General features: G+C 37.3%; 1 protein-coding gene across 1 annotated transcript in view; it reads right to left on the bottom strand.

The window, feature by feature from the left end:
- LOC112051032 (cell adhesion molecule Dscam2) overlaps positions 1-25,428 on the bottom strand; it is a 298,384-nt gene that overhangs the window by 43,092 nt on the left and 229,864 nt on the right. Inside the window, exons 4-7 of the mRNA XM_052887824.1 lie at positions 19,027-19,225; positions 16,809-16,964; positions 12,565-12,696; positions 10,962-11,097 (exon numbers count right to left, since the gene is read on the bottom strand). Coding sequence (XP_052743784.1) covers positions 10,962-11,097; positions 12,565-12,696; positions 16,809-16,964; positions 19,027-19,225 — 623 coding nt within the window. The remainder of the gene's footprint in view (positions 1-10,961; positions 11,098-12,564; positions 12,697-16,808; positions 16,965-19,026; positions 19,226-25,428) is intronic.

Genomic DNA, 25,428 nt, shown 5'->3' with positions numbered 1-25,428 from the left:
TTTTTCTACGGGAACGGGAACCATGGGGGTAAAACCGCACGGCGTTAGCTAGTTATTATAGAACCACTAACAATGTTACTTGTTCATACAAATAAATATCAAATAATTGGATATTTTTTCAACAGGTATTAAGCAGAACCTTTTAGGATTACGATATCCCAGCAAATAAGCAAGGAAATTATTTTCGAGTGAATTATGAGAACCAGTGAATGAAACAAATAATAAATAAGCCTCACCCAAAGATGTTTGTAATAATTCAATACAAATATAAACAATTTTGCTTTGTGTTTTTATTTGCCCACAATTTAATGGTGGAATTATAAAAACCAAATAGAATAAGACATAAATATGTCAACATTAACATCATCATCATTATCAAACCATATTCGGCTCACTGCCGAGCTCGAGTCTCCTCTCAGATTGAGAAGGGTTAGGCCCAATAGTCCACCACGCTCGCCCAATTATTAAATTAAGAAATTTCTCTGGTATGCAGATTGTATACAGAATCAACTATTTAAGAGCTGTGACAGCCCAGTGGAAATGAACTCTGCTTCTGATTCAGGAGGGTGTGGGTTCGAATCCGGTCCGGGGCATGCACCTCCAATTTTTCGGTTGTGTACATTTTAACAAACTAAATATCACGTGTCTCAAACGGTGAAGGAAAACATCGTGAGGAAACCTGCGTACCAGAGAAATTTCTTAATTCTCTGCGTGTGTGAATCCGCATTGGGCCAGCGTGGTGGACTATTGCCCTAACCCCTCTCATTCTGAGAGGAGACTCGAGCTCAGCAGTGAGCCGAATATGGGTTGATAATGAAGACCATTTAATATTACAGGCCCCTACGCCTTAAGCTGATGAATACAGGGCGGCACTTTATTAATGCGTGTTAACTTGTATAGAAAAAAAAACATATTCCTCGAAGTGTTGCTCTGTTAGAATAAAATAGTTCTGTTTTTTTTAATTGCTACAAAAATAAAAATATCTTTGATAGTGTTTGAAGATTTTTTAGATTTAAATATAAGTCGGTCGATGACTTCAATATAATCAGAGTTTCCTTTAAGAAATAGTTTTATGAGTCACAAGCAGCCATTTGCATTCTAAAGGCTTCCGAGTGCGGTTTAAAATAAAAGTTATAGCACAAGCTGTCTGTGGATGTAATTTTTGAGTTCAAGAAAGTAAATTAACTTCATCTATCAACTGTAAGATTCTAAAGAAGTCATCGAGTGCTTTTTTTATTAAAAATACATTAATGGCTTCTTCTTCTTTTTTTATTAATAGACATAGAATAAAAAAAGTCCAGAATGAGACTTTATAAGCAGCGTGGTGAAGCCGATGTAACCCATTAAAAAAACAAACGTCACGTGTCTCCTTGACATCCGCATATACAAACTTTTTTTATAATTTGTATTTGAAAATTTAATACTAACAACAATTACGTAAATTAATATAATAATCAATAGTTACAAATAAAAAATACTCTATCTTATTTCTTTAGTTTTATTAATAGTTTTTAAAATATTTAAAAACATATGACGCGAGTTTTCTTGGATAACATTGAAAATTACTGATGCGACGCTTCTTAATGACTTGAGAATGTATTCGATTATGAATTTTGTATTTGGAACGGCTATCGTATTCCGTGCGCTCTATCTGCCTATTATTGTTTAACCATTTGATTCCTAAATGGACGACCGGTCGCCCATCGTATCCGTTACGTGACATGTAAAAAAATATAAAGTAAACTAAGGGCAATAGCCGAGTACAGTATCATGCTCCGCGCAATAGAGGAATATAAAGATTTTTAAATGGCTCACAACGGTAGATTAAAATCGCATTCCCTGACTGTCGGCTTCTTCAACGCAGACGGGCTTTTCGATAAAATACTCGCGGGTAGCGAATGGTTAATCTGTGTTAATAGATAAGTTAGTGCAGGTAGAGCTCTATATCATACTACCTTATCTATACCTTCATAATTCCATTCTATAATTCCATCAAAATCGCGCGAGTGGCGTGTTGTGGTGTTTAGTGGCTGGTGCGGGCCACAAGAAGCAAGCAGCGACGATTGTAGCGTGTGGCAGCCACCGAGTCCATATAAAATGTATGAAAACTACGAGAAATATGCTAGTAGCGGCGTATTGTTGTGGCCGGTGGCCCGTGTGCGGGAGCACTAAAATTTTCTTTTTTTTCTTTTTTTTTTGATAAAAAGAATAGTTGCCTTATTTTTTTTATAATATGACCAATATTCCCATTCCTCTTCAAATAGTCGGGAAAGACTGTGCTAGAGTGGGTACGACAATAGACCAACGGGGCGAGGACCGACCGAGCAATCACCACCCTTCGGTGATGAGTCCGACCGCTTTACCGTTGAGCTTTTGAGGCTTCTACCTTACATTTTAACAACAAGAAATAGTTGTTGAAAATCTGTAACCAGCTGTAACCTACTATTTGTCTCGCTCACTTGACCAGCTTCGATGTTGAAATGCAAATAGCAATAGAGTAGTGTGGCCACTGCCCGCACTTGCATTTCCTGTGGTGTTTGAGCACTCCGCGACTTTGATCGTTCGACTAGTAGGCTCTGGCCAAATGTTTGCTGGCTCAAACACGCTTTGCTACTGAGTACGTTTGAGCAAATGCCTTTAGGATACTTATATATATCAATGTAACTACGTATCTCAAATATATTATATTCCTCTGCCTTCGTGATGGATATTGAATATTATAAAATAATTTAATATTGACCAGAGAAACCAGAGAAGCTTTGTTATAACTAAAATCTCGGGTGGTCCGATTCAATGTATCCAAAGATAACCCCCTACAACAATACAAACTTTACCTCTTTTTAATATTAGTATACTAGTGGACGCCCGCAACTTAAGGGGTTGAATTTAAAAAAATCTTAAAGTACGTTATATTTAGTTTTTTTTTTATGATTTATGAACAAATTTTTAAAACTGTAACTCTTAAAATGAAGGACTTTCCATACAAACTTTCGACCCCTATTTAATCCCCTTCTATTTTTATTTAAGGGTCAAAAAGTACCCTATGTTTTGCTCGAAGGTCCCATTTACAATTATACCAAAATTCATCTTGATCAGTTCAGCCGTCTAGCCGTGAAAAGGTAAAAAACAGACAGACTTACTTGGATGAGCAAGTTCTAAGAACTACGCAGCGCGAACTAGGGGGATAGCTAGAGCTTTACTGATTGAAACGAAAAATTTGGAATTGTTTGGAGTCTCCAGTCGGTCCTCCATGACTGAGGATCGTAACCACGTTAGCGAGTCATCTTTCGATAAACAATGCTTCTCCATCGAGTACGGTCGTTGGTCATTTAGTCGGCACTGTAAAAGGTGTGGGCAGCTATTTCTTTGAGTAGATCCGACCATAGGGTTGGAGATCTATCTCGTGGTCGTTTGCCTTCTATATTTCCGACCACAATGACTTTTTTTAAAGTTGTCGTTGTCCTGGCCACGAAAGTACCAATCGATAAATTGAATTTAATTATAATATTTTCATTACAGCTGTCGAAGACATGGGAAAAAAATGTAGATTTATAATAATAGTAATATTTATTTTTGAAGCAAAATGGCTAATAAAACCCCATAATAGGTGTAATCCGAATATTTTATTGTAATGAAATCTAAATAAATATTTATTGAAAAATATGTAAAAAGAGAATGAGAGAGGGATGAATATATTTTACCAAATGTTAGCTTAGATTCCTAAAGCACAGAATAAATATTTATTAAGTAAAAAAAGGAACTAAAGTAGTATATTATGTAAATTCGCTGGGGTCCACAGATAAGCAATTCGTATTCGCCTAATGCTATTATCCCTTTACAAAAGGCAAGGGTTAGCCACTCCTTAATATATGGAGGCACTTTTTGGCCGTAAACACCAAATAATCACGGTGTCTGCTAAACAGAGCAATAAAAAGATACAGGATAATGTGTGCTATTGAGACGATCCCTAAATCGAAAATCATTAGATATTTGAGTTGTAGAAAAACGAAATAATTTATCGTCATTATAAGAAGATATTTAATAAACAATATGAATCAGAAATGAGGAGATCCGCATAAGAACCAATGTCACTGACATAGCTCAACGAGTTGCGAAGCTGAAGTGGCAATGGGCGGGGCACATAGTTCGAAGAGCCGATGGACGTTGGGGTCCCCAAAGTGCTGGAATAGCGACTCCGCACTAGTAAGCGCAATGTTGGTCGACCCCCCACCAGGTGGACTGACGACATCAAGCGAGTCGCAGGGATTCGCTGGATGCAGGTGGCTCAATATCGTGATGTTTGGAAGTCCCTGCAGTGCACGTCCATCGGCTGATATGATGGTAAGAAGATATAAAGTTTTATTTTTCACAGTTGAATTACGGCTATTTAATCTCATTTTTTTTTAATTTACCTTAATAGACGCCCCGCGGTTTCACACTCGTAGTTCCCGTTACCGCGTGAATACGGGAATAAAATATAGCGTATGATATTCACGTGGCTATAAAATCGTAAAAGAATTTTCTAAATCTACTGTAGGTTCTACAATTCTACTGTAGGTAACTCCCTACAACCTCACAAACTTTACCTCTTTAGAATATTTGTATAGATTGTATTTTAATAATGTTGTAGCTTTTTGCTGGTTCTTGTCAGCAAAAGCCTTTTGAACCTTTTGGTCGAGTCTACGAATAGTCAAACTTGACGTTTCAGAAGTGCTTGTAAATAAATTTCTTGTGTTTTATTTTTGGTTTTTAGTAAAGTTATTTTGCCTTAAAGAAAAAATACGGATAAAAAGTGAAAAGGCTGCGTAGGAAAAAATACGATATACGAATATTATGAATTCATTACAGTCGAGGGTTCAAAATCTCTGAAAAATTATTCTTCTTTATTAGTGTCAGCTGCATAATAATTTAATCTTTGATCTAATACGTGTTAAGCCTTTACTTATTTTATTACAAACGAATTTGTATCTGAATTTTATCAACTTTTGTTTAGGTATAATTCTGGTACAAAAAAAGAAACAATTTTCACAGTTCAAGGGACGTGCAATTTTCTGTACAAGTTGTGGATAGCCGTAAACAGAACTCAGTGAACCCCGCAAATACGGTTAGCCTTTTTGTTTACGGTATTAGGGAACATGTATCCACTGCGATAGCACGTATTCTTTATTGACATAAACATTTTTTTGTCTATGACTAAAGGAGAATTACAATTCAAATTAAACTTTATCATGTAACTAGCTGACGCCACACGGTTTCACCCGCGTGGTTCCTGTTGCCTGTAGGAATACGGGGATAAAATATAGCCTATAGCCTTCCTCGATAAATGGGCTATCTAACACTAAAAGAATTTTTCAAATCGGACCAGTAGTTCCTGAGATTAGCGCGTTTAATCAAACAAACAAACAAACAAACTCTTCCGCTTTATAATAGTAGTATAGATATTTATGCAGTTTTTTAATAAGTTAGGTATGTAGTAGTAGTAGCAAGCCCGATTTTCTATTTCTATTTTCTTCGATTTTCTTTTTCTTTTTTATTATCATAGGGGTATGATTTCTGAGGAAAAAGTATTCCACGTCCGTCAGGATGTAAATTAAGCCTATTTTCGCATTATGCGGTCTACAGACATTCAGTTTTAAATGTACAGTTTTATGTAATCAAAATCTTTAGAAAACACTGTACATTTAAAAGTTTTGCCTAAATACTGACGTTTTAACTGTCAAGTTCAACTGTACACAAAAAATTGCACACTTAAAACTGCACAGTGAAAACTGCACAGCTAAAACAACAGAGTTAAAACTGTAGCCCGCATTATAAATAAGTTTTTGAACATTGCAATAATCTGAAAGGTCGTGCTCAGGTACTATATCCAACAGTTAAAACTATAAAAAAATATTTATTGCAACATTTCATAAGTTTGTACAGAAACTTGGGAAAGCGTGCAAAAGTTTTTCAATTAATAACCCACACTGTGGTCACAGACTTTACACTTTGATGGTTTTCTTATAAAGTGATAGATAAGTTTTATTTATGTGTACATAGTTTCTCGTACATAGTAGGCACATACTTAAGTAATGAAAGTATTATCTAAGCTATTTTTACATTATATATTTTTAAAGTTTACATAGCTTACTTGGGTCTACAAGAACTTTTTAAAAACAGATCTTTTTTTTGATGGCGGTGCCAAGCCAGTGACGTATTAATTAAAGCCGTTTCTGACAGAATCACGGGAAAGAACTATCTTACAATCGTACAACTTTATGATATAAACGGCTCGAGTTAATGCATCGCTGTATTGGCACCGCCTTCAAAGTGATCAGAAGGTAGCACGTACGATGTTATTTTTCGCTTTTGAATTTATTTTCTGATTTTGAAGTCGGTTCGATTTTTTTATATATTTTTGTTTATTTTGTATTTGAAACAGCTACGAGACCGTCGCGTTCCGTACGCTCATCACCATCATTATCAACCCATATTCGGCTCACCGCTGAGCTCGAGTCTCCTCTTACAAATACGCAGAGAATTACGAAAATTCTTTGGTATGCAGGTTTCCTCACGATGTTTTTCCTTCACCGTTAGAGACACGTGATATTACCGAAAAATTGGAGGTGCATGCCCCGGACCGGATTCGAACCCACACCCTCCGGAATCGGAGACAGAGGTCGTATCCACTGGTCTATCACGGCTATTTAGTCGTGGGTATAAATAAATATCTAGTTTTATCTACTTCTATATAATGATTCACTCCCAAACTTAACTTAATAGAAATTTTTAAACTTCTAACGTTATTTAATCCACAATTTCATTTGGCAGTGGGTGGTTTCATAAAACTTAGTTTATTGTCAAAGACTGCAGTAACCGTAGACTGTACGTAATGACAAAAGTTTTAAAATATAAAGTAGAATATAATATCTTTTGTCGCTTGAAACACAAACACGAGTCAAACCTAGAATGTGCGGATTTGCACGTGTTCATTCATTCAGCTCTGTATTTGACTACACAACTAACTTTGTTCGTTCAACTCCACAAAGATCAGTACATATAGCGTACACTTTTAGCAGCGGCTCCTTTGTTATAAATGTTTGTAAACTTGTGATTTACCTAACTCAAAGACTTATGCTCGCCGTGAGCACTAGACCCTATGCAATCATGTTATGTAACTGCCGTCTTGAAGTTAAGTATGGTCATTAAAAAAACTTCAAACAACAGAATCTGAGTATGTTTCAATCTCAGACCAATGATTGTATAGGACCTGCCTCACTAGACGTAACTTTGCTGTCAATGTATATTTAAGACCAACGGTCTAATGCGATTATAAAAATTGTCTCTATAGTATCGATGTTTCATAATTGTAACCGTGTTCGTCGGTTAAAAATACCTTTTTATGTAAGTGTAAAGCATGGTGTAAAAATTGATCAAACTTCAAGTTTAGTACCTATACGATATTTTTTTTTCTTTACAAGTTAGCCTTTGACTACAATCACCTGATGGTAAGTGATGATGCAGTCTAAGATAGAAGCGGGCTAACTTGTTAGGAGGAGGATGAAAATCCACACCCCTTTTCGGTTCCTCCACGACATCGTATCGGAACGCTAAATTGCTTGGCGGTACGTCTTTGTCGGTAGGGTAGGTAAACAATTAAGAAAATCTCAATCAGCCCAGCCGGGGATCGAACTCCGTTTTATGAATCTACCGCGCATAACACTGCGCCACGGAGGCTGTCCAATATATGCCAAATATAAGCTCGTTTTCCTCAGAAAATTACAGAAAATTTTGTTAGAGAATTTGGGTGCAATACTGGTCCTTCTATAATAGGTCTGAGGTTTCAATGGTCAAGAGATGTGGCACAAAAACACCTAATAAATGTTGTATGAAGGTTAAAGAAATAGCTTTGACTGGAGTCCAGGCTGAGCTGGTACGTTCATGTGATATGAAGAACAGATGACCTTGACGTGAAAAAGTGCCATTTTATGAGTTCTACGGAGAGGGGAAAATAGGCCTTAAACACCGTGGGTGACAAAGATCCGGAAGGACATAAAGGATAAAGGCCTAAAAGATAAATAGTATTAAATTCTCTTCCCATGCACTTAGCTATATTTTAACTATGTAGGTAACTATGACGAATGTTAGATATCAAAACAAAATATTTCTGTTAAGGAATTCCTTTCATGGAATTTTTAAATTAACTTGTATTTAGTTGTTGGACTGAAACTATATTTAATTATGTTATATTGTTCTGGAACCGAAAGGAATTCACAGAGATGCATTCACTGCGGAGAATTTGTATTTTACGTGTGCAGAATTCGCAGAAATTCCGAGAATTTAAACTAATTGTTTCCAGCTTAATGTAGGTATTATTGTTTTTAAAAAGATCAACATTCTATGATGCGGAAAATTCGCATCACTAAACTATATACGAGTTGGAAGATAAAAAATACTGTAGGTATAAAGAGTTTAAAACTAAAATTCACAACGAATTTAACTACAACAGTTTTGTCTTAAATACAGAGCGTTTACTTTGAAATGAATGAAAATGGATCATAAATTTTCTCTTTGATGACGTAAAGTGGACTGCGTTTTACCGTTAAAGAGAAAATATTGTCACTGGCCAGGGATATTTTTAAATTCAAAGGAATTGTAGAATTTAGGTAACAAAGAATTTAAATGCCGCTACTCTTTGTGCCAAATTACCTAACAACTTTGTTGTTCGAAACTTCACATAAAGGCGTAAGATATTTTCTGTCTAACTAAAATAACTTCAAGAAACTTTACACTCATAAAGTATGTCGAAGATAGGAGAGCAAAATGGAAGACACAACTTTATGATATAAATAGAATAGGAAACAAACATAATATTAATCTTTGTTTTTATATTCTTTTATTAAGAGCCGTGATAGCCCAGTGGATATGACCTCTGCCTCCGATTCCGGAGGATGTGGGTTCGAACCCAGTCCGGGACATGCACCTCCAACTTTTCAGTTGTGTGCATTTGTAATAAAATATCACGTGTTTCAAACGGTGAAGGAAAACATCGTGAGGAAACCTGCATACTAGAGAATTTTCTTAATTCTCTGCGTGTATGAAGTCTGCCAATCCGCATTGGGTCAGCGTGGTGGACTATTGGCCTAACCCCTCTCATTCTGAGAGGAGACTCGAACTCAGCAGTGAGCCGAATATGGGTTGAAATGACGATATTCTTTTGAGGGAGATCGAAAGATCTTCCTTGCTTCAGTGTATAATATTATTTGGTTACACCTATTTGTCAGTAGCTGGTTACTTGGTCCTCTTATAGGTTGCCTTTTTATTCTCCACAAGTTAACCCTTGACAACAATCTCACCCAATGGTTAGTGATGATACAACCTAAGATGGAAGCGGGCTAACTTGTTAGGAGGATAAAATCCACACCCCTTTCGGTATCTACACGACATCGTACCAGAACGCTAAATCGCTTGAGTCTTTGCAGGTAGGTTGATAACTAGCTATGGCGGAAGCCTCGCACCAGCCAAACCTAAGCCAAATTAAGAAATCGGCCCAGCTGTGAATCGAACCCAGGACCTCCGTCTTGTAAATCCACTGCGCACACAACTGCACCACGGAGGCTTCCAAAATTTTGCAGAATAGATAAAGAAGATATTTAAAATCAAGTGGTAACATTATTGGACAATTTTCAACGACATATTATTAGTTATTGGACGCACCGAAGTCTCAAAGATGGCTTAGAAGTAAAACCCCCTAGTTCACTATGTTCATCTATATAAAAACGCGGTGTTCCTTACCTAACTCCTCAAAATGGACATGGAGAGATTTCCAACGAAACGGACATGGACAGATTACTAAGAAATTTAGAGTGCAAAGCAACGTTTTCTGGGTCAACCAGTAATTTTATATCGTCAAATCGCCATCACATAGGGCCTAAAGACTCAAATGATATTAAAAACTTACGTTGGAACAAAACAATTTCTAATGCACGTTATACAGTAAGACATATAAATCAGATTTTCCAGTACCACAAAGTGCACTTTTAGCTGAAAGCTATCTAATAGATACAGCTGTTTACAACTTTTGTGACATGGCAAGTTAAAATAAACAAGCTTAGTTCCGAGGAAACTTATTTCGCAAGAGAAATGGATTTTCTAAATAGGTAAGAACATTCAAAACAAGATATTTATTTATAAGGTTAGCATTATAACCATGGAATTAAGCGTTAGCTTTAGCGTTTTCTATGTTCTGTGGTTATAACGCACTAGCAGTTAACCGCGGGGGCGTCTAACCGCGCGACTAACCGCTCCAGATGAATATGCAACCGCTTGTACGCAAACAAACAGCCATAAAATATCATACCAAACTGGAAAAGCGGCAAGCCGTGCGTATAGCCGCCACCCATGTTAACTGCTAGTGCATTAGTTTTATACTTATATTTATTTAATCATAAGAACTTCAATGAAACAAAAATACAGTAGTACTTCAGGGGGCTGCCAACTTATTTAAACACCTTAAAGGCAAAAGTGAATAGAAAATAGGCGAGTGAGAATGAATAAGACTGAATAAGACCAATTACCCCAAGAAAATTAGTTATGAGCCTATGAGATGTTGAGAAGTTGGTTACATCTCATAGGCTCATAACTAATTTTCTTGGGGTAATTGGTCTTAATCATTCTTGGGATAGTGGGCAAAGGCAAGCCTATCTAAGAGAGTAAAACTTGAAGAGAGTTGAATACTCATCTAGGTGGCGACTAGTGCATCTTTGGTCCACTGGTTAGTCTATATGAATTTGGATCACGAGATTCTAGGCTGAGTTATCGTAATAATACTGCGATTTTAAATTTTCTAAGAAATATCCAGAAAAACTAAAGGGAAAATATTGGCGCACGGCGAGGTGACTGCGCGGCGTAAGCTTGTGAGGTCAGGGATTTCCGCTAAGTATCTGAGGCGTACGTAAAATAGGCTGATAATGATGACTCACCTATAAGCAGGCACAGGCCAAGCGTGCGCGACGCACGGCAGCCGCACGTCATGGCCGACCTGCACGCGGCGTGAGCGCGATTCCTCCGCCATGCGCGGTCGCACCCCGCCCTTTGGCTCCGTCACTATTATATGACCTGAAAAGAATAAATTTTGGAATACTCTTTCTTTTACTATTTCAGGGTTAAATGTACCCAATGTGTTAATCTATTGGTATACATATACTATACAAGCTAAACGATTTACGATATGTACTTCAAAGACTGCTTGAAATTCAAAGGTGAAAGACAGGGAGGTAGTTTAAAATTAGTACTAGTAGTAGTAGATTACGGAGGTCAAAAAGCTCTTCAAGGAAAAAAAATACGTATTAAAAAAACTATTTCCAAAATAGACGGTGTCTGCCAGTATTATAATATAATTTATCACTATTCCAAGTTTCAGCCAAATCGGTTCAGAAGTTACGACAAGATAGAGTACTAAAAATACACTCACAAAACTTTCTCCTTTATAATGTTAACTAGCTGACGCCGCGCGGTTTTACCCGCGTGGTTCCCGTTCTCGTAGGAATACGGGGATAATATATAAAGCCTAAAGCCTTCCTCGATAAATGGGCTATCTAACACTGAAAGAATTTTTCAAATCGGACCAGTAGATCCTGAGATTAGCGTGTTCAATCAAACAAACAAACAAACAAACTCTTCAGCTTTATAATATTAGTATAGATGAAGAAACACTTATAATAATATTTGATTTTCACTATGTATGGTGGTAGTTTAATTTTAAAATCAGTTACAGTAGGTAATATTTTATGGTGTACCTACACCATTAAAATATTTTAAAAATAAACTACCACCATGACCTGACTTTCATGAAAAATTATATTTGGCACGTAACATCTAGATTACGCTGCAAAATAGTTGGCTGATTGATTTTAGTTACTCAAACAAACTATTCAAACAAATATTCTACAGAATTTACAATAATCAACACCCTAAATAATTGTGGGCACATGGTAAATAAACCTACGCATTATTAATTAACAAATAACACTAGCTAACAATGCAACAATACATGCACGAGTCCACATAATTTCAATAGACCCATTTACGCATAACATTAAAGTCCATCAAGCACAATAAGACCTCAGCCCTCATTCGCACGAGAGTTTTTTTAACGGACGTAAAAAAAGCGTTCAAATACAACAAATGCATTCCCAAGTATATGTCCACACGACAGAGTTTTTAAAACGCGACGCTTTTTTTCGAGCATCGTTGCATTTTCAATTTTGGGCGTTGGAAATACACCTTCATGTAACTTCATATTATATTTGAACACTTTTTATCGTCTGTTAAAAAAACTCTCAAGTGAATGAGGGCTTAACCCATCGTTGGCACTTTTATAACGTTTTTAATTTAATTTATGGTCTATTTCCAACGCCCAAAATTAAAAATGGAACTCTGCTCGATAACAAAAGCGTCATGTTTTAAAAACGCTGTCGCGTGAAGAACATATACTCGTACTTGGGAATGAATTTGTATTTGAACGTTTTTTTAACGTCCGTCAAAAAAACTCTCATGCGAACGAGGACTAATACAATGACTTACCAAAATATTTACTAGAATACAAAGAGCCAGTGATCCTGTCTCTAACACGGCACCGGAAGGCGGTGAACCTTTCTCCTGGACTCACGGCGGTTATGTACAGGGAACCGTCGTCCAGACGAGAGTATTTTGACCCTGAACAATGAAACACATATATATTAGTCTATTGTTAAATAACTCCACTAGCGGTAAAAGGGATCGCTTTCAATATGGTTCACAAAAGACGAGAAATTCCATGACGTTGACAGATATGGAATTGTTGTATTTACTTTGCTGTTACATATTACAAGGAAAGAAAAAAGTGAAGCAGGTACTTAGATACTAAATAAAGTCATGTCTTTATTTAGTACTATACAACTACAAATATAGAGCCGTGATAGCCCAGTGGACCTCTGCCTCCAATTCCGGAGGGTGTTGGCTCGAATCCGGTCCGGGGCATGCACCTCCAACTTTTCAGTTGTGTGCATTTTAAGAAATTAAGTATCACGTGTCTGAAACGGTGAAGGAAAAACATGAGGAAACCTGCATACCAGGGAATTTTCTTAATTCTCTGCGTGTGTGAAGTCTGCCAATCCGCATTGGGCCAGCGTGGGTCCATCGACCTCGTATCTCTTGACGACACTAGACGTACGAGGTCAATTGACCTCGTACCGCAGCGAACGTGTTAAGTGGTTTGAACCCAAGGACCAGCCCCGATATCCGTGGAAATTCGTTGAGGCTCTATTATACAATCTATAACTAATAACTTATATTTTGAGTATCAACGCACAGACCATATTTCCCTGACAAGCATCATTTTGCAAGGTTTCTTTCAGGTAGATTCATGCAAACGTTTTTTTTTATTTAACCCCAAGTCGCCTAGGTACCCACCTTCCTAAAATAAGGTTTTATTGAATATTCAAAAATATATGAAAAAAGCGTAACGTTTAAAACGAAGAAATTAATGTAATTCTATTGTGCAGTATTGGTCGACCCCCACTAAAGGCCGGATTTCAAGCGCGTTGCAGGGAGCCGCTGGTGAAGTCGATGCAAGAGGCCTATGTCCATGTAAGTGCATGTCCATTGGCTGCTAATGATGATGATAATGATGATGATGATGGTGATGATGATGATGATGATGATGAGTGCTATTTAAAAAAATAATCATTATTATTTATATTTGCAAGCTTATCTAATTTACTTATTACAAAACCCTCGGTTTTCCACTGGGATCAGACCGGCTGAGTTCGATAGTTAATAATCTTGCCAAAATTTTACTAGTGTGTTAACCCGGAACAATCTCATTTTGAATTTATAATGACCTCGCGAACGCAGGGTTCACTGATTCTTGCTGCCTTTGTATTTTGTATTCTAAAAACAGACACACAAGGATGTGCTCAAACTTATAATTCGGTCATACATAATTTGTGACCCGTATCGATATACCATGACGTAGTATTATATAAATACTAGCTGACGCCACGCGGTTTCACTCGCGTGGTTCCCGTTTTCGTAGGAATACGGGGATAATATATAGCTTACAGCCTTCCTCAATAAATGGGCTATCTAACACTGAAAGAATTTTTCAAATCGGACTACTAGTTCCTGAGATTAGCGCGTTCAATCAAACAAATTTTCTCAGCTTTATAATATTAGTATAGATATGACCATGACATGTTTCTTATCAAATCTATGTATAATGTGTTTAGTCGTACATACTGATATGTATCCTAAATTATATACACATAATTTACTACCGGATTATTTATTTATGGTTTTTAGATATGAATATAGGTACGAGGTAAAGTTCTTTCATTTGTGAAAACGCATTTAAGCATTGTTGATCCGACTGACACTGATGGTATCATAAACAGTTAGATTCGTAAGTTCATGAAATATGCAAATAAAATGTTTATTAAATTTTAGCTAGTCCTTAACATTTATTTTAACATTAGATTGAACCAAAAGTAATTTACTGTATTGCATGAGTCCCAAAACGTGAAGGCAGACAAGAGGTGTGATTTGTCATGAGATATAAGTTTGCATTAGGAGCTCAATTATGAGAATAAAGATGGTTCGTAAAATATAATTTTTTTGTGTGAGGTGCGATAGATAGCGGATAATTACGTCTGCCTACGATTCGAAGGGCATAGATAGGTTCGAATCCGGTCCGAGGTATGCACCTCCTTTCAATTATGTGCATTTTAAGAAGTTAAATATCACTACCTCAAACGGTGGAGGAAAAACATTTTGAGGAAACCTGCATATCTGAGAATTTTCTTATTTCTCTATGTGTGTGAAGTCCGTCAATCCGTATTGGGCCAGAGTGGTGGACTGAGGCCTAACGCCTCTCATTCTGAGTTTCGTGCTTATTAGTTAACCGAATATGTGTTGTTAACGATGAATTTCTTCGTAGATGAGCCCAAATCAAGAAGGCCAACAGAGTCAACGTGAAAACGCAACACACGTTTCAATATTTTTGAAACGTTCGTTAATTTGTTAAAAGTGAAAGATTGCCGAGTAGAAATTTAATACATACCGACGGCGTTGAAAGCGTATTATTGAAAGAAAGACAAATGATGGTACGCCTCACGTCGCTCGTTGTTGGAATTGATCGACGCTCGACTAGGACTACGCGGGATTTTTTCCAGGGAAATATCAATTTGTTTCCAACAATATGTTTTGAGGGTGGCCTAGTTTCAACTCCGAAAACCATATAGCTAGGAAATGCTTATTCACATATTATATATATCTTATCTAATAACGGCTTGGAAAAATACGAGTTTTCGATATAATGTTTTGCCGCAAAGTTCGTTAGTCAAAAGTTTCCATGTGAAATCACCTAAGTCTATTTCTGATTCAATCTTTAGTCTATACTGATTTTTCTGACCGATCATTGGATTTTTTATTTTTATCTTAGTGCTTAGGGTTAGTCAATAGTCAATATTCATTTATTTCAATTAGGCTTAGTTTACAAACACTTTCGGTTATATATTTACAATCTTTTTGATATATCTACAATATTTAGTAAATCGCAAATAGGTAATATATATCTATTATATTTAGTATATCGCAAACTTGCGTCTCGTAAGTGATCAACTGGAAAACCTGCTATTTGTCTACTTTACGCTACATATAACATTTTTTTTGTTTCCTATCGTTAAGAATAATAAAAATACGGCGAGGTTCCGAATTTGGCGTGCTTTTAATACCTGTTATGTAGACAAAAATTCAGCGAATGCAAAGCAGCTTAACGGTTTTGGATTTAATTTAAGCTGAGATCTCACCGAGCGAAGTTCAGATACGCTCGCCACAATAGCTCCACTGCAGTTGTAATTCATAACTCACGAGAACACAAATTTCAGCGATATATATAGTCACCACTATTGCAATAATGGTATAGTGCGCGCAAGAAAAGTCTGCGCGCGACTTTCGGCGCAATTATGTTGCTAGTTTACGCAAGTCTGATAAGTTCCGATTTTGGCGGTAGACTTAACCGAAATCAAACTGACAATTAAATAATAGGGGAATTGAGAAACTACATATATCTAATTTGATTTAATTACAATTTTACTTAAGCTAAAACCTCCTTGTCATCTTTAATACTTATTAAAAGATAGAACGAAACAAAGTGTGTGATATTACGTGTATATTCCGCGCGTTGCGATCTCATCGCCTTTGGGGTTGCGGTTCGAAATAGTTCAGTGAGTTCTCAGCCTTACTCCGCTGATGAAGCAAAAGCGCTGGGGATGTATTTATTGTGCTGTAAAAAGAATTCGATATTCTTACTGAATTGATTTCTTTTCAATGTATGCAATGTTCTGGACCAGTAACGGCTTCGTTTCGAAAAGCCTTAAATACAAACGATCACCACATGCTCCTTTTTGGCAATTATGGAGTTTGGGAGGTTTCAAACATTCATCGTTGACGTCCAATTTATAGAAATGCCAAAATTTTTCCCCAGTTTCCATTCACTTTGGTTCGTCGCGATTCTTAAAGGTTAAAGGGATTTTAGCGACGCTATCCTACTAAATCTGTTAAAGTTTTTAAAGTATTGAACTAAATCTGTTCGTGTCCACCATTCATGTGCATTCTCACCTAAATACTAGAACACACTGGAGTCGTCGTCCGTGAACCAGTCGGTGTCGTCGACGCGCTCCGCGCAGTGCGCCGGCACCACGCACCGCAGCAGCGCCGCGTTGCCGGCCATCACGTACTCATTCGGCACGTGCGCCTCCCACGGTATGTGTAGCACTAAACGTCCTCACCTAAATACTGGAACACACTGGAGTCGTCGTCCGTGAACCAGTCGGTGTCGTCGACGCGCTCCGCGCAGTGCGCCGGCACCACGCACCGCAGCAGCGCCGCGTTGCCGGCCATCACGTACTCGTCCGGCACGTGCACTTCCCATGGTATGTTTAACACTAAAAGAACAATATCAGATTAATTCGTTGCTCAGCGCTAATCAAAGGCAACGCTAAAGCTCTCATTCGCACGAGATATTTTTTAACGGACGTTAAAAAGCGTTCAAATATAGTATGAAGTTAAATGAAGGCCTATTTCCAACGCCCAAAATTGGAAATACCACACTGCTCGGAAAACAGCGTCGTGTTTTACAAATGATGTTGTGAGAACATATATTGAGGAATGCATTTGTTGTTTGGACGCTTTTTTAACGTCCGTTAAAAAACTCTCGCGCGAATGAGGGCTTAGGTTATTATTATTAAATAGGTTATTTATTATTTCGGAGATTTTATAGTTTCGAGAAAAAAGAGATATTCCAATACTGAGGTGGAAAGTAGTGTGTTACCTTCTATTGTGAAAACTACTTATGAACTGTGAAAGCTTTTTCGTATAATAAGTTACCTCATATTGTTCCGTAAATAACTCAAAGAAGACATTTTATTCGTGATTTATTTTTTTGGAAAACATAAAAACTAAAATGAGATTCGCAAATAAAAACCTCACAAAAATTTTCTTTTAATTGCCAATATTCCTTTTTTGTTACTACCTAATGAAAAAAAAAACAAAGTGTAGGCCCCGCATTCAGCCGTGTAGTTCCCGTTCCCGTGGGTGTATGAAAATTAAATATACTCGTGGATAATGTAGCTTTCCATTGATGAAGTAATTTTAAAATTGATTCAGTGGTGTAGCCGAACAAGCGTAACAAACATTAAATTTCGTACTTATACCTAATTTTGGTATGGAAGTATTTATTACCCAACAATATTTACTAGTCATAACATCGGTTTTAGTGAAGTGACACATGTTTATATGTCGGTATATTGGTTTGTGTTTATGTTATGTGTGGGTGTGTCAGGCTGCCTTAAACATTGTCGTGAAATTGCTTCAATATGCCACGAGTCTACCGAATTATATAACGTTAGCATCGTTAGGCCTTAAGCCAAGCTAAGGGTGGGCCTTAACCCTAATAGCTTTATGGGTTTAAAGAGAGTGAGCCAGGTCTCTTCCTTGCGAGAAACACAGACAGAAAGAAAGGTTAACTGTCTGCATTTTGGAGCAGACTAGAAACAACATTATTTTTTCTTTATCTTGTTACAGACTGCTAATAGACCCGGAATGCTGAGGCTAATTCATGTGCTAGTATTTTGTTGGTAACTTTACCTTTCGGACCAGAAAACAGCGCAGAAGCATCGCCTGATGATGGGCCCCGAAGGCAGAAGTAAAAGATGTGACCGGAACGATTCGACTGACCGGACTCGGACCTCGGCTTGGAGAGCCATTCTGTGAGTGTGTTTTGGCCTGAATATCAGTTCAGGCGACCCCGAGATCACGGGTTAGAAAACGTCCAAGTGACGTCAGACATCGGGGACCTCGTTTTCGCCGGCGAAGATGCTGTGTAGCTTGTGTTTGTGTTACCTAAGAAGCATTGTCGTTCGTTATGCCATCACCAGGATCCTAAACCTTTATTCGCACGAGACTTTTTTTAACGGACGGATTTTGTATGAAATTAAATGAAGGTATATTTCCAACGCCCAAAAAATGCAACACTGCTCGAAAAAAAGCGTCGTGTTTTAAAAACTCTATCGTGTGAACTTATACTTGGGAATGCATTTGTTGTATTTGGACGCTTTTCTAACGTCCTTTAAGAAACTCTTGTGCGAATGGGGGCTTATGACGTTTTTCGGGTGTCTATTACTTACCAAGAGCCGTGATAGCCCAGTGGATATGACCTCTGCCTTAGATTCCGGAGAGTGTGGGTTGGAATCCGGTCCGGGGCATGCATCTCCAATTTTTGAGTTGTGTGCATTTTAAGAAATTAAATATCACGTGTCTCAAACGGTGAAGAAAAACATCGTGAGGAAACCTGCATACCAGAGAATTTTCCTAATTCTCTGCGTGTGTGAAGTTTGCAAATCCGCATTGGGCCAGCGTGGTGGACTATTGCCCTAACCCCTCTAATTCTGAGGGGAGACTCGAGCTCAGCAGTGAGCCGAATATGGGTTGATAATGATGATTACTTACCACCGTGTATGTGAATGTTCTTGGACAGTATAGCGAACCCGCTACTTAGCCGCAGTCTACACCTATAGGTGGCTGCATGCACGTCCCTCCGGTACCGTTCGGCGGCGAAGGGCGGGAACTCGAGCGAGCCGTTCGCGAGCACTCGGCGGAAGCCTGCCAGTGACGTCACTGGGCTGTTGTCCGCGAACAGCCAGTCCAACTGAAACAAAATGTTTTTGGTAATTTTAGCGGACTCAGAAGTGATTACAAAAATAAGAAAACTAATGTCGAACCAAGGTTATGATTCACAACATTTGTCACATCAACTTAATTAACAAATCAAACTGTTACCAAAATAAGACTCTAGAATGGCAGAGAATGATCTTGAGTGAAGTCACGCACTTGTGAACGTTGTGTGTAGGGTTAAAGGATCCTTTGACTGTTAACAAACACTCCCCTTTTCCACTCAAGTCACTCTCCCTGCCTATCTCAGGTAACGCATAAAAAATTACACTACAAGAGATGTGGACGGCTCGAACGCCACGAGCACACTGAAGCCGTCCGTACCGCAAGTCGTTGCAACGCGGCGATAACAGTAATATTCCTAAAATAGTTAATATTACAGTGAGTGCACCCATTATTAATTATAAGGCCTTACTCATTATAAAATCGGGAATATGGAACTTAGACCCAACACGTTGCTCCAATGTCAGAATCATCATCGTCATCATTAACAGCCGATGGACGTCCACTGCTGGACATAGGCCTCTTGCATGGACTTCCAAACAAAACGGTCTCGAGCCGCGAGTATCCAGCGGCTCCCTGCAACCCGCTTGATGTCCTCAGTCCACCCAGTGATTAGGATAATGTTAATCTTTTATACGGTCTCTTTAAGACAAGAGATTTCGGATAAAGTTTTTCGGATGTCTTTGTTTTACTTATTTATCCAAATTGAACAAAACTAAATCCCGAAAGTTTGATCTAAGCTTTGCTAAGTTGATGAAAGCCTCATGAACATCGGTCTATTAGTTTGTGGGTCGTCATCATTTAATCACTTTGATAATAGATAAAAGTAAGTAAGTCGCAGTGCCAAAAAATTTTACCGAATCATTTCACCGCGGCTAGTTGACAGAAGGGCTGGCTAATTTTTTGCGCAAAGGATCAGCCTGGCTGTCCAGCGCGGAAATGCAGCCAGTATTCTTGCCACCATTCCACGTGGGCATCATTTGTATAGTTATTAGGATAAGTTAGCTTAAGTTCCTTATTGTATCCTTTTTCTCTATAAAAATTAATATCGGTAAAAGTTTTGTGTGCAGTCTTGCAATCCCAAAACATCCGCTTTACATACGAACATACCCGAAACATGTATCATAATATTAATATTTTTATAAACTCAACGCCGATTCGCTAGAGCCAGCCAACTTTACATATTAACGTCCAATTTGAACGTGTTTTCTCTCATATATTTCAATAAAGACCAAATAAGAAGATCCCGGAGCTCGCAGTTCGTCGCAAAATTGGGTAGCATAGTTTGCGGCGCTATCCACATATTTGCATTTTTCCGAGCCATTTGCATTTGCCAACTGCCAGATGCGAACTTGCAATAATAAACTATTTTAACGCTGTTATATTTTCGGGGATGCTATATTTTGCGCTTTAATGGAAGGCGAGACGTCAATTTGTTACCAGCTTTTATTTAAGGGGTTTGCTAAAGTTTAATTGCGAAAATATCGCGAATGTATAACTAAATCAGCTACTTTTAAGAACTTTATAATAATACTAGCTGACGCCGCGCGGTTTCACCCGCGTGGTTTTCGTTCCCGTATGTATACGGGGATAATATATAGCCTATAGCCTTCCTCGATAAATGGGCTATCTAAGACTGAAAGATTTTTTCAAATCGGACCAGTAGTTCCTGAGATTAGCGCGTTCAATCAATCAAACAAACAAACAAACTCTTCAGCTTTATAATATTAGTATAGATTATTGTGCAACGTGATAGCACAGTGGATATGATCTCTGCATCCAGTGAATCCCTGCGACTCGATTGGTGTCGTCAGTCCACCTGGTGGGGGTTCGACCAACACTGCTTTCTAGTGTGGTCGCCATTCTAGCACCTTGGGACCCCCACGTTTATCGGATCTTTGAACTATGTGCCCCGCCCATTGCCACTTCAGTTTTGCGATTCGTTGAGCTATGCCGGTGACTTTGGTCTGCGGAACTCCTTATTTCTGATTCGATCACGCAGAGATACGGAGGTGTGCAATGTGCATAAAGCCAGTTTTGAATCATTGAAAATTTCCGTAACGAAAGAAGTATTCGAAACAAACCAAATTTCACGTTGGATTCGCCCGCTCTAGTTCTGATATATGTTAAAAATAAACGCAATTAAGCCAGCAAAGATTAAACCTCGAGTTTTCGTAAAAGCGGAGAAAATTCTTTGACAGCTGATAAGTTCTAAAGCGATTGAATAAGGGGATTTTCGGAAGCCTTGACAGGTTCTTAATACGCCAATATAAAATATTTATCCTGTATTAATATTGGAAATTCGTGGAAAAATCTTTGAGATTTCTCCTTTTATGTTGCTATATTACCTGCGCGTATTTACGAAGGGCTTAGAAAATGAATGATGAACACGTCAGAATGCTTTTAAAGCAGCTTTCAATATCCTTTGTTTTTAATTTACTTTCATCAAAATGAAATTTAAATCAGTATTCCCCCTGTGTGTGTGTGTTTTATGCAGAATACATATACGAGTACATACTCGTAAAGCAAAACAAGTGTGCAATCGCGGGAATCGCGGGAAGAAATGAAAATTGAATATAGAAAACAGAACATTTTATGAATGAAAAAATTAAAAAAGTATTTGACTTTAAAGAAGTCGTACATAGAGTATTACATACATACATGATTAAATTAATCAGCAGCTAGGTAAATATTATATTTTCCAAAGTCGAAACGAAACCTGCATATTCGTGAAGATTTTTCGTCATGTTCGAATTTCGCCAGTCTACTCCTACCGCACGACTTAATACGGTATCCTGAGATTAGCGCGTTCAATGAAACAAACAAACAAACTCTTCAATTTTATAATATTAGTATATATACCTACGAGTTGTATGGTTTACTTAGAAGGTACTTAAATTTAGTACACCTAGAGTTCTAGTAGAATATAACCTAGATACTAATTATACTTAATAACAAATCAGATTAAAGGCGAAATTATATTTGTCTGACGTGTCGTGTCGTGACGCATCAGAACAGAATCGGTATCATACATTTGGTATGAGACGACATGTCACAACACATAAGTGTAAACGTTGTCATAAAAAATGTATGATACCGATTCTGTTCTGATGCATCACGACACGACACGACACGTCAGACAAATATAATTCCGTCTTTTGGCTGTTTCTTGAATGTGACGTATTAAAGTGACCGTCTCATAACTTAGACTAATATAAATTGAGCTCGACAGATGCCAAAACAAGAGCAAGTCAGATTTATTGTGGTACAGAAAACCAATTATTCAATGTACATACTCGTAGTATTGTCAGAGCTGCCATACTGTCTCGGAAAAGGTATTGTGTGTCTTTGATGTTCTTGGGACGTATTGCATTTGCTATCGGGTTGAGTTTGTACGATACAATGTGTCTGCTATTGCTTTGTTCGTTTACAGAATTAGTCTCTAGAGTTAGAGACCAGAAAATAATTAAAAAAACATACATACAGCCGAACGTAGAACCTCCTCCTTTTTGGAAGTCGGTTAACAATAAAATAAAATAAAATTGCAGCAGGCAATCTCATTATGAGTGACCATCTATGCAAAAATACATTACAGTGCACAAGTATGTGCAATACCACAGATGCTCTCCCTACTTTCTTACTGTCTTAGTCCATTGGACCAGACAATCGAATTCTTTATATATATATAACAGTATAGTATATGTAAGACAAAATATTAATTTGTACAAACGAAAAGGAGACTTAAACCCACGTCTTACTAGACACGGGCATAAGTTAGTTATTTCTACATATCGTCTCCAAAGAGTAAAACAATCTTTTGTAGGTTTGGGTGTACTCTTCTATAATAAGATCCCCAAGACTGTGATGGACCTGCCAATGCATAGCTTTAAGCAATGTGTTAAAAAACATTTACTTAGTCGAGGGTACTACAACATTGATGAGTTCCTTAATGATAAAGATGCTTGGAGACCGTTAAATCAGCTTCCACCTTCACACAGGAAGTAAAACTATAAGAAATGTAAACAGTAATTGTTATCAATTGTAAATTATAATACTGTATGTCTTTTTCAAAAGAGCAACTGTTGAGTTTCTTGCCGGTATCTTCTCAGCAGAACCTGCCTTCCGAACCGGTGGTAGAATCTTTACAAATAGTCAACTGACGTGTCAAAAGTGCTTGTAAACTGAGCCTACTTGAAATAAATGATTTTTGATTTTGATTTTGATTTTTTACGTGTGCTTTGAGGTACAGGGATGTACACCGTCTAATTAAAAACCTCCTGGTTACTATTGAAATTTTTCTTTGAAAAACTCTAATAAGTTATTTTGTCTCGCACTTTAGAATTCGTTTATTTTACATAGGAATAAAGCATTAAGTAATTTATATTTATTTATTTAAGGGTTCAATTTTATAATGGAGATGCAATTTTTTATGAACATCGCGATAGAAGTCGCCTTCATCCACGGCTACGAGGTAATAGGGATGATGACAGTTTTTTTAATTGTACAGCAATTTTGTAAAAGTAACAGGGTATCTGCGATCATTACTTTCGGGTCTTGAAGGGTCAGATTTGCGGCACTGCCGCGGATCCCTGAAAAACGCCCCATACAAAATGATACGAATTAATGACGTCGTAAATACATAATGATATTTATTGTTAGTTATTTGTGCGTTTATGTTTATAGTTCATTTATTAAAAAATGTCACATTTATTGTAAGGAAGCCAAAACTGTATGAATTTTCATCTAATTACGATAAAAGATTTTTTATAGATTTTGAAATTTTATAATCTTATTTATTTTGCATATATCCAGACTATCTTTGCTTTTTATGTATAAATTAGTTAACATTGACCGTATTTACCCGAATGTATTATAAAAATCAATATATTCAAACCCAGTCATCATCCCCATTACTTAGCGGGTAATGGAGCTGTCTACGCTTGGAGTTCCTCTGTGTGATCGAATCAGAAACGATCCGTATCCGTGGTCCGATTGAAAAAAACACTTTTAAATTGCTCCTGCTTTTTAGTCGGTTACAAACAAAACAGATAACAGACCCATTACCACGATAACCTTCGAAGGAGAAGAAATATTATGTAAATTTATTTGTATAAATATAAATGCTGATGTTAGATGTTGGGTTCGGAAAGATCCACGGGGGAACGAATTTTGGGGGTGATATTGCTTTAGGGTGCCCTCACGGGTATTATAAATATGATATAACGGACGAGCTGCCAAGAAATATAACAAGTATTATATTCAATACAATGTTACATATTTCTTTCCATCTTAAAATCTATATAAATGAAAATTGGCGTACCTACTTTATTATAATGCAATTTTTAATTGGTCAACTGTTGATGAAATCTGAGTGATTTATACAGAATGGTTTAGATTCTCAATTTTAGCTTGTAGGTGGCAGGCAACTGGGTTCTATGATTTTTTGTGTATAAATTGTACGTACATAAATTCAATATAATACCAAAAATCAGCAAAATTATCGAATCGTTAACATTTATTAACTTCGAGGAAGCTTCTATACAAGTATTTTATTATTTTTTTCTATATAAGCATTTTGAAATTTGAAGATTATCAATTGTCATAAGAGATCACAAGGAAGATATTGTGTTCTGAAAAAGTAGTTTCTTTTTCAGAAAATAGAGATCATGAAAAAGCACATCGCAACCAACAAAAAGCACAGACTACAATAAATAATTGGTTGACGGTAACTGTAATAAATCTCAGCGCGTACACGCTTTGTCACCTGCAGACTACAATTTATATTAAACTTATAAGATTTTGTAAAAGTCCGTGTGATAAGTTTCACCATTCAGGATGGAGGAATAAGAGAAATACTGCATTTTGTTTTCTAAATGGAAGAATGAAAGTAGTTTTAGTGATAGTTGACGGAACAAGTTGGTGGTCCACCTGATATTAAAATGGAAAACCACCAAACCACCAATGGATCGATAATTTTTCTCAGCCTGGAGTTAGGAAGTTGGCGGTGTGACAATGTGACACCCCCGTGCCTTAAGAGTGTGCATTATGTAAATTGGTGGTTACAAATGGTTCTGGATCTCAGATTCTGGAAGTTAGGAGCCTGATATTTGGGTAATTGATGATATTTCTAAGTGTTAGCTTCGTTATGACTATACAAAATACACAATTTCTAAAACT

Source organism: Bicyclus anynana, chromosome 20 (genome assembly GCF_947172395.1).
Source record: "Bicyclus anynana chromosome 20, ilBicAnyn1.1, whole genome shotgun sequence".
Classification (NCBI taxonomy): domain Eukaryota; kingdom Metazoa; phylum Arthropoda; class Insecta; order Lepidoptera; family Nymphalidae; genus Bicyclus; species Bicyclus anynana.
Note: the sequence above shows the minus strand (reverse complement) of the source record. Positions and strands in the feature narration are given on the sequence as shown.